The following is a 9506-nucleotide window of genomic DNA, read 5'->3' on the forward strand; positions in this document are numbered from 1 at the left end:
TCGCACCTAGTTATAAGTACTTAACCGCTTAGTACCTCGCACCTACATCTTAAGCCAATATTATATGAGTAACGCGTGTGGTCGAAATTCTACTGGTAATTATTATGTTTGTAATAGTAAAGAAATGCATCTATTAAACTGGATATGGAAAAATTATCGTCAGTGATTTTATAGCACCATTTACAGTTATCTTCTTTGACAATACGAAGGCCTTCGACCGAGTATAGCATAAGCCACTTATATCGAAGCCACAAGTCAATGGGTTATTTGTATTGGCTTGGGATGCTCAACAGAGTTAAGCGCGATTAAATGACAGCTGTATGAATAAAAAATGACAGCTGTGCAGCTGTATACAGTGTAAGTTTTGCCTCGGGCTAGGGCATCCTTACCCGACCAAACAACTCCATCTATGAGGACAAATTTGTATCCGAGCGGGCAGTTAACCTGGTCTATCCCAAATTGACATTTGGCTACCCTTAAGCACCGAAGAGAGTTTAGCTCCCTTCCTGGAGGAATGTTTAGAAGATTTATTAACATAAATTAACCTATCCTATCCTCTTCACATAATTGTACATCACTTTATAGAAACCAATTTCATCCATACCATCTGGATGCTTAGTATTCTCCTAACATCCGTCTCTTTTGCCGCGAACTTGCAAATTATTGTGGAACGGTCTTCCATGTACCTATCTGTGTTCTTCAATCACTTAATATCAGACTTAACTAGCTTGTAATAAAAACGCTTCTTTGATCTTTGCGCTAGGTTCTTTAGAGAACAACCTTCCATTTTAAGGTAAGGGAGTACTTCGTAGATTAATTCTACAGGTTAACATATTCTATGATGTGTTGCAAACAACCATACGGTAGGGTTTCCATAGGGTACTATAATTATTGACGAGTTAAATAATATATTTCCAACAATTTAACGTTAATAGGCAGTGTAAGTCTAGCCATAGGCACTGTTAAAACTTCCGGATGCCGTATTTTATTGATAGTGTAGGTGGATACCTACTTGGTAAGTTACTACTTTCCACAAATACAAATCCTGGCAATATGTTTCTAATTCATCACTTATCATGTAGGAAGACCCTAGTAACATAATAAATGAATGGTTAGACCTATAAACTTAATTCACACCTAGCTATCATCCTGTGGTTAAAGAGGCAGATGAAAGGTATTTACTAACTTTCTTATTAAAGAGCTGTTCTCTTTCATTATTCAAAATAAACAGATTTAAAAATCAAATTGTAAAGTTGGTGGTGATAAAATAGGGTTCCATCTATTTGAACCATACATTGGAGTTATTAACTGCAACACACTAATAAAATTATTTTAGGAAGAGAGGGTTTTGTTTTAATCAACGAATTTAAATACCCTATTTAGAATCATCATCATCATATCAACCCATTATCGGCCCACTATAGGGCAAGGGTCTCTTCCCACAATGAGAAGGGTATAAGTATTTGTATAATTTGGTACTATACACCACCGATATTATTCTTGATGCATATATAGAATTTAGAATATACTACTAAATCTCTTTACATTTAACTATTAATTTAAAACATAAAAAGAAAAGTAGTCCTGTTCCCTATTACGTATAAAAATCCTAATTAACATCGTAAATTGGAACGTTCAAAGAAACTGTAAACGTCAGAAGTAAACGTCATTCAAAATTGTTTGTTTTGCTGTTCAATGTTGATGTTAGGGCCGGAGTTCTAATTCAGTTTAGGAAATCGAGATCCTTTCTATAGTAATAATTTTAGTAATTAAAAATGTCTAATAAAGAAAACAAAAGTGTGGAAACTATTACTAATGATACACCTGTTGAAAATAATCTAGTGACAGATGCAAAACAGAAAAAAGTTAACGAAATGCTGAAGAACCGTTTAAGAAAATATATCAAAAAGTTAGACGGTAAGTAGATAGAATTAGGCTAGCTGGCGGTGGTGGCTGGTGGAAGATTATGGACTATATACATAATAATGCAATAAGAATTAATATTACGTTTGTTAGGAGTTTGTTTTAAACAACAATTGAATTGAATTGAATAAGTCTTCTACCATAACTCATTTGTGTGTTGAATACTATAGAAAAATTGCTTTTAAAATACTTGCTTACGATACAATTATTTATTCTTATGTTCTAAGGAAAACTAAAGATACTGGCTCTTCAATGATTGTTTGGGCCGAACTGTATAAACTAAAACACTAAAACTTTATATATATACCAGATCTTGTCCTGCTATCAATAAATTGTGGTTTTATATGTATAAAGGGCAAAATTTACATGAAAATGCAAATTGCAGTTTCCGATAAATTAAAAAGTATCACCTTTTCATAAAACTATTTAGGTGCAGAGTTTTATAGACTATTATAATTTTTTATTAGCATTATAATAGTTATGTATTTATACATTTACATTATTATAATAAGTAAAATATGCAAGAACTAAAAATGAAGGCCTTAATATTCATTACTTAAAATAAATGTTTAAACAAGATATTTGCTGAAAATGTTTCCTGAATAGCCCTGTTATATGATGGTTTGTAAGTTTACATGATTAAAATATATTTACTCCAAGCAATATTTATGTTTCAGTAACAAACACAAGTATAACTAAAGAGGAGAGTGAAAAGGTGGAACTAGAAACATTCAAACAACTTTATAAACCAAAACTAGATGGAGAAGAAGAAACATACAAAAAGATTCCTAAGTTTTATTTCAAACTCCCTAATCGTGATGACATTCTTGCCCAGAAGTTAAGAGAAGAGACTAGAGCTCAATTCTTGCAGAAGAAAAGCAAAGAGCTTTTGGACAATAGTGAGCTGAAACATCTTTGGAGTTTGTTAGAAAAGTCAAATGGTAGTTACAGTATGGCTAATAGTGATGAACTGACAATTGATTACCTACAGTTCAAAAAATTAAAAGATGAATCAGGACCTAAGTATAGGTATATTTTTATTTACATTCATAAAACTAGATGTTGTTCGCAACTGTGTATGTTATTACTCTTTTGCTGGTTAAAAGCTATCATTAACTATGGGTTGATATTGTATATTTGACTATCCACCAAGTGCACGCTTAATTTGTGTTAAATCAAGTCTAGTTTAGTGCAGAAATTGTGCCAAACATAATAAAAAAAACAAATAGACACTTTTTTATTATATGTAAATCAGCAATATATTTCCATCTTTGTCCCAGATGTGCGACAAATAATGTAGTATATTAGCATGATGCAGCATAAAAATTTATTCAATTATGGGTATGTGTATAGTATTCTGCCATGTGAAATTAAAATTCAACTTGCTTGTATCAATTAAAAATTGGTTTGGTTGAAATGCACAAGAGTCCTGAGAGCATATTTAGATGCAAACTACTTTTAAATTCAAAATTCCTTTTTATCAAGCGTTTTTGATATTTATTATTTTGCTTTTGAATTAGTTATTTTGTTTATTTCCACTGTATATTCTCAACTATCCATAGTAATATAACTTTACTGGAATTATTGTTATTATGACAGTATGTTAAAAATCCCTTTTATATTTTGTAGACCATATTTTACCGCAGAAGTTTTTGGGCGCCTTCAAGCAGCCGAAGGTGGTATAGGTCGCGTACGTGGAGTATCACTGTTCAATTACGTAATGCGTCGAGTCTGGCTACAACAGACAACAATAGGACTTTCACTGTATGATGTCACTGGACAAGGATACCTCACTGAACATGTATGAAATTTTTTTTTAATTACTATCCCTTCACTGCAATCTCATCTGGTAAGTAATAGTGCAGTCTAGGATGGTAAAGGGCTAAACTTTTAGGAGTATGAGAGTTAAATTAAATTCGTACCCCTCATTGCACAACGCTTTGCAGCACGTCTTTGTTAGTAAACTAGCAACGGCCAAGGCCTCTCACCAGACCATCTTCCACTGGCAATCGAACTTTAGATGTCCCACACACACAACTTATAAGACCACTGCACCAGGTGTGTGGTAAAAATTATGCAATCAACAAGCGGTGCTATCAGGCAGCTACTAAGCAGACAAGAGCATAGAATACGCCTTACGCCATGTAGTTACCTGCCTTTACTTGCATATCTTACTAACTTTTATCCTAATTAATTAGATACTGTAAAGGACAAAATTTATCTACTTTAAATAACATAAGTATTTATTGTGACAAGAAGTTTACTTTTTTTGGCTTTAAGGGAGTCCTCATAGAAGGTATACAATATAGTCTATGTATGCTGTCGCGAACTTTTTTTTATAACGAGTTGAGAGTCTATTAAGATAAGAAGCGTTGATAGCACATTGGGTAGAAGCTCGACTGCACTTTCGGGGGGCCGAGTTCGAATCCCAGCACGCACCTCTAACTTTTCAAAGTTACGTGCGTTTTAAGTAATTAAAATATCACCTGCTTCAACGGTGAAAGGAAACATCGTGTGGAAACCTGCATGCCTGAGTGTTCTACATAATGTTCTCAAATGTGTGTGGAGTCAACCAATCCACACTGGGCCAGCGTAGTGGACTACAGATGTGATGATGATGATAAAGAGTTTATTACTATTTCAAATACCAAACTCCATTTGGTTATACCTCTTTCTTCCTCCTACCTCTGACTTCTTACATCGCCTGTTACATAAAATGCAACGTATAAAATTGTCTATTAAGTTACTGCTAGCTAGCGGTTAGCCGCGACTTTGTCCGCTTACATATTCTGATAAGGTTTCCATACGAACTTCCATGTGCTATTCAACAAAATATACTCCGACACACCTCAACTCGTCGCCCACGCTTTATATAACTTCGTCAACAACAAAAAAACAAACTCTTCGTTTTCATTATTAATAGAATTAATAGAAAATTGTCAAATAAGTTTAATACAAAACGTCGTTAATAGGTATAATAATAATAATAAATAAATAAATATACTACGACAATACACACATCGCCATTGAGCCCCAAAGTAAGCGTAGCTTGTGTTATGGGTACTACGATAGCTGTTGAATATTTTTATGAATATAATACACATAAATACTTAGAATACACAGATAAACACCCAGACACTGAAAAACAATCATGCTCATCACACAAATATTTTCCAGTTGTGGGAATCGAACCCACGGCCTAGGACTTAGAAAGCAGGGTCGCTGCCAACTGCGCCAGTCGGCCGTCAAGTATCTTAGTATACCTATTTATTGGGATTGATATAATCCATTTATTTTCAGGATTTAGGAAGCTACATAGCTGAACTGGTGCCGTCACTTGCCGCATTAGATGGTTTGGATTCCTCGTTCACCCCATTTTATGTGTGTACAGCTGCAAGGAAATTCCTCTTTTTCTTGGACCCACTACGAGCGAGGCGAGTGAGGATCCGCGATGTGCTATCTTGTTCATTTCTTGATGATTTATTAGAGGTAAGACTACAGTACGAAGTAGGAAAAGCTTAAGAGCTTATTTAAGTTGGTAGACCAGAAGTGAGTCACTTGTCTGATAGGTGTTTCACTTTTTAGGAATCTTGTTAAGATCGTACAATATTAAATATACATTGTACATGCCCGATCGTGTCTTAAATATTGCGATATAATTTACTTAGGTTCTTTAAATAAAAGCTAGCGCATGTTTAATTCCAAACTCTTTCTTCCCTTCGGGATTAAAGTCCAAAAATCCCAACTTCATTTCACCATTCAGAGAACATTTAAGAACATTTCTCACCCATTTTTGCTTAGGTGGAGGTATATTCACATTATAATTATTAATAATATATATATATATTTTAAAATGTGACCGGAGATAACAAAGATAATGCTGTATACACCTATAATTGACTAGACATAATTTGTAATGCTAACACATGATTTTTTTATGAATGTAGTTACAATTAATTGCTGGCGTGCATGAATAAATAAATAAATAAATATTATATAGGTACTCAGCTATATTGTCGGTATATTCGACTTAACAAGAAAGTCAAAATAGTATGGAGTCTATATCATCGTAATCATTAGCTTATAACAGTGTACTGCTGGACTAAAGGCCTCCCACCATGTCCCCAATAAACCCACTGGGTTGGTGGTCGCAGTAAATGGTAATAGAAGGGGTGATGGCAACCGCATTCGCTGTGTTGTAGGTATTTGTTTATATTGTTTTTAGCTACGAGAAGAAGATCTACCAATGGACCTTCAAGAACAGAATTGGTTCAGCGCCGCATCAGCTCTACGTGTATATGGACAGTACCTTAATCTGGACAGAGACCAAAATGGCATGCTGAGCATCAACGATCTTGCCGGGTATGTAGCAAGATTTTCTGAAGAAATCATTGCTCGTTTCACCATACCAGGTGTAAATAAATTTCTAGAGCAGTACGTAATTTATTTTTAAAAGTATACCTATCACTAAAACACCACATAACTCCTGAAAGTGCTCTTTTGTATAAGGGAATTGGACTATCGTTGCGGTAGAATATGATGGGAGCGTGGTATTTATATTCTTCATAAAAGATTATATATATTTTTTTAATAATAATAGCAGACACGGACTAAGCAGATGGTAAGTTAAAACCTTAAACAGCAACCCTTCGCAGGGTGTGCGAGGGGCACGCCCTTCAAAGCGCTGCCCTGTGTCCGTCCATCTTAGGTGTAGATATTAAGCCTCATGCGGCTGTAATTATGTCGCTAAAATATACTACCTTCCTAGGATAACAGACCACATCTGGCTACTGAGTGATGTCTACAAGTTGTTCTCAAGATAAATTAGTCATTATGAATTGTCAATAAAGACAGCGCAGCGAAGTGGCAAAGTGTGGAGTGCGTAACTCAGAAAACCGATGAGCGTTGGGGTCCCAGGGTGCTTGAGTGATTACCTCGGACCGTAAAGCGCAGGGTTGGGACATAAGCCACTAGGTATACAGACAATATCAAGAGTTACCGGGGGTCACGGTAAACAAGCGACACAGTATCATGGAGTATATCCAGCCAATGATGTATATCCAGCGCTGGCCGTAATTCGGGTGAATAGGATCAGAAGTTAAATTATTTTACCTTAAGTACGTACTATAGAAAGCGATGATAGCGGTGGTGTTCCGCTTCACTTTCGGGGGGCCGGAGTCGCAGCACGCACCTGCAACTATTCAAAGTTATGTGTGTTTTAACTAAATAAATATCACACTTCAACGTTGAAGGAAAAAATTGTGAGGAAACCCGCACGCCTGAGAGTTCTTCGTAATGTTCCTAAAGGTGTGACCACCAAACTTCACTAGGCCAGCGTGGAAGAGTAGGGTCTTAACCCCTCCTCATTGTGGAAGGAAACACGTGCTCTCTAGTGGGCCGTTATTGGGTTTATATAATGATGTAGTACAGTTAGAAGCTAACAGTACTTCATTAACTGGCCAAGTGCGGATACAGAATAGGTATCCGCACTTGGCCAGCGGGGTGGACTACGGCCCGTGCCTTACTGAGCCGGGTGTTACTGATGATGATGATGATTAAACCTTTCAGTTATGGCTCAGGGACACTTACTCGGGCATTCCTCCAGCGAGTAATTCAACAGTGCATGACTTACGACGGTGAAATGGACTACAAGAGTTATCTAGACCTGGTCCTAGCGCTAGAGAATAGGCGTGAGCCGGCGGCTCTCGCATATCTGTTCAGAGTCCTAGATATCAACTCGCAGGGATACTTGGACGCTTTCACGTTGAATTATTTCTTCAAGGTATTTAAAATACTTTAATAATTCCTCATTTTGTAAATGTCCTTGTATAATATCCACAATAAACATATTTTGTCTAAATAAATAATCATGTAGGTAAGTACAAAATTTTAAGATAATTGTAATCGAACAGTTCTCTTACGATTAAAATCTTGGAGAAATCTATAACACTAGTGAAACGAATCGGAATAAAATTTATTCAATGTCATAATATAAGTACAACTGCCTTAAATAAAATGTTTAAAAAAGATCTAAATCAAAGTAATACAATGGTGACCCTGCACCGATAAACGCAGCGTAGGTCGGCCTCCAAGGAGGTGGACAGACATCAGGCGAGTCGCTGGAGGCAAGTGGCCCAGGACCGTGCATTGTGGAACTCCCGTCAAAAGAGATATGTACAGCAGTGGACGTCAATTGGTTTATGAAAAATATTTAACAAAATTTGATAAAGAAACCGTATATAAAGTTTCGCACTGCACCATATAAGTTTAGTTCGGGACAACCTGACTTGTACATTTAAAAAAGATTAATATTTTGGCGTACCAATTGGTACCAAAGCTGAAGTAGGCATTGCGCAAGAAGGGGTTTCCGTACCATTATCAGTTAAAATGACAAAAAAATCATTTCTGTTGTATTCCCATACAAAGCTCTGCCTGTTTCTTTAGTATTTGTTGTTATAGCGGCTACAGAAATACATCATGTGTGGAAATTTCAACTGTCTAACTATTGCGGTTCATGATCAGCCTGGTGACAGATGGACAGACCGCGTAGTCTTAGTAATAGGGTCTCGTTTCATCCTTTGGGTACGGAACACTAAAAATTTTTTTTTTTCTGTCACAGGCAATACAGGAACAAATGGTGGCACACGGTGCGGAGCCTGTAAACTTCGACGATGTGAAAGACGAAATATTCGACATGATACGTCCCGAGCATCCCTCCCGGATCACCCTCCAAGATTTGATCCGCAGTGGACACGGTCACACGGCTGTATCGATTTTGTTGGAATTGCACGGCTTTTGGGCGTACGAGAATAGAGAAGCTCTGGCCGCGGCTGGAGATCATGCTTGACAAGAGAAGATGGAGTTCAGGAAGAAGATTGATATCACTATGTGACAGTGTTGCCACTTGTGAGTCAATTTATAGTGACTTTAAAACTCACGAAACATGATGAAACCAAGGTAAAAAACCAAGGTGAAAAAAGATAAAAAAGACAATTTTAGAGAAAGTGTTAGTTATTAATTTAAGGTTGATTATTCAATTGTTAGAATTATTTAGTGAAAATTATTTGTCAATTTCAATTTCGCCACTGTAATTATTCCTTATTAGGATTAGGGTAGAACTATATAATGAAAAAAAAAACAACTAATTCTAGTATTAACATTTAATAATATAATTATGTGGTAATATATAACCAAAAAAAATTAGAAAAATATAAACATTGCAAAATCAACAAAGAAATATAATATTTAATATAACAATTATAAATATAATAACAATATTGGTGCACACCAATTTCTTAACTAAATTGACAGGTGACCATCCTTTTCACAATGTTCTTTACAGAAAAGGAAAGAACTATTTTTTGACCTGTCAATTTAGTGAGATTTCTGTACAACAGAATTTTCTTGTATATTTTTATATCGCTTACTATATAATAAAATATTCAAACACTGTATTTGATTGTGCATCATTTAAAAACTTCGTAACACCATCACCCAAATATGACTTCAATATAAAATATTTCTTATACATTTGCTCGAAAATAGCTTGTTGTCAAAACTATAAATTTGGCTTGCACTGGACT

General features: G+C 35.6%; 1 protein-coding gene across 1 annotated transcript; it reads left to right on the forward strand.

Moving 5' to 3' along the window:
* The first annotated feature begins 1769 nt into the window (after nt 1-1769).
* On the forward strand, nt 1770-9076 carry LOC120626593 (serine/threonine-protein phosphatase 2A regulatory subunit B'' subunit gamma-like). Its single transcript, XM_039894150.1, has 7 exons — nt 1770-1917; nt 2601-2952; nt 3553-3724; nt 5224-5412; nt 6149-6285; nt 7492-7705; nt 8543-9076. The coding sequence occupies exons 1-7, from the start codon at nt 1776-1778 to the stop codon at nt 8768-8770; spliced, it is 1434 nt and encodes a 477-aa protein (XP_039750084.1). The 5' UTR covers nt 1770-1775; the 3' UTR covers nt 8771-9076.
* Nucleotides 9077-9506: the final 430 nt, after the last annotated feature.

The sequence above is a fragment of the Pararge aegeria genome, chromosome 1, assembly GCF_905163445.1.
Source record: "Pararge aegeria chromosome 1, ilParAegt1.1, whole genome shotgun sequence".
Taxonomy (NCBI): Eukaryota; Metazoa; Arthropoda; class Insecta; order Lepidoptera; family Nymphalidae; genus Pararge; species Pararge aegeria.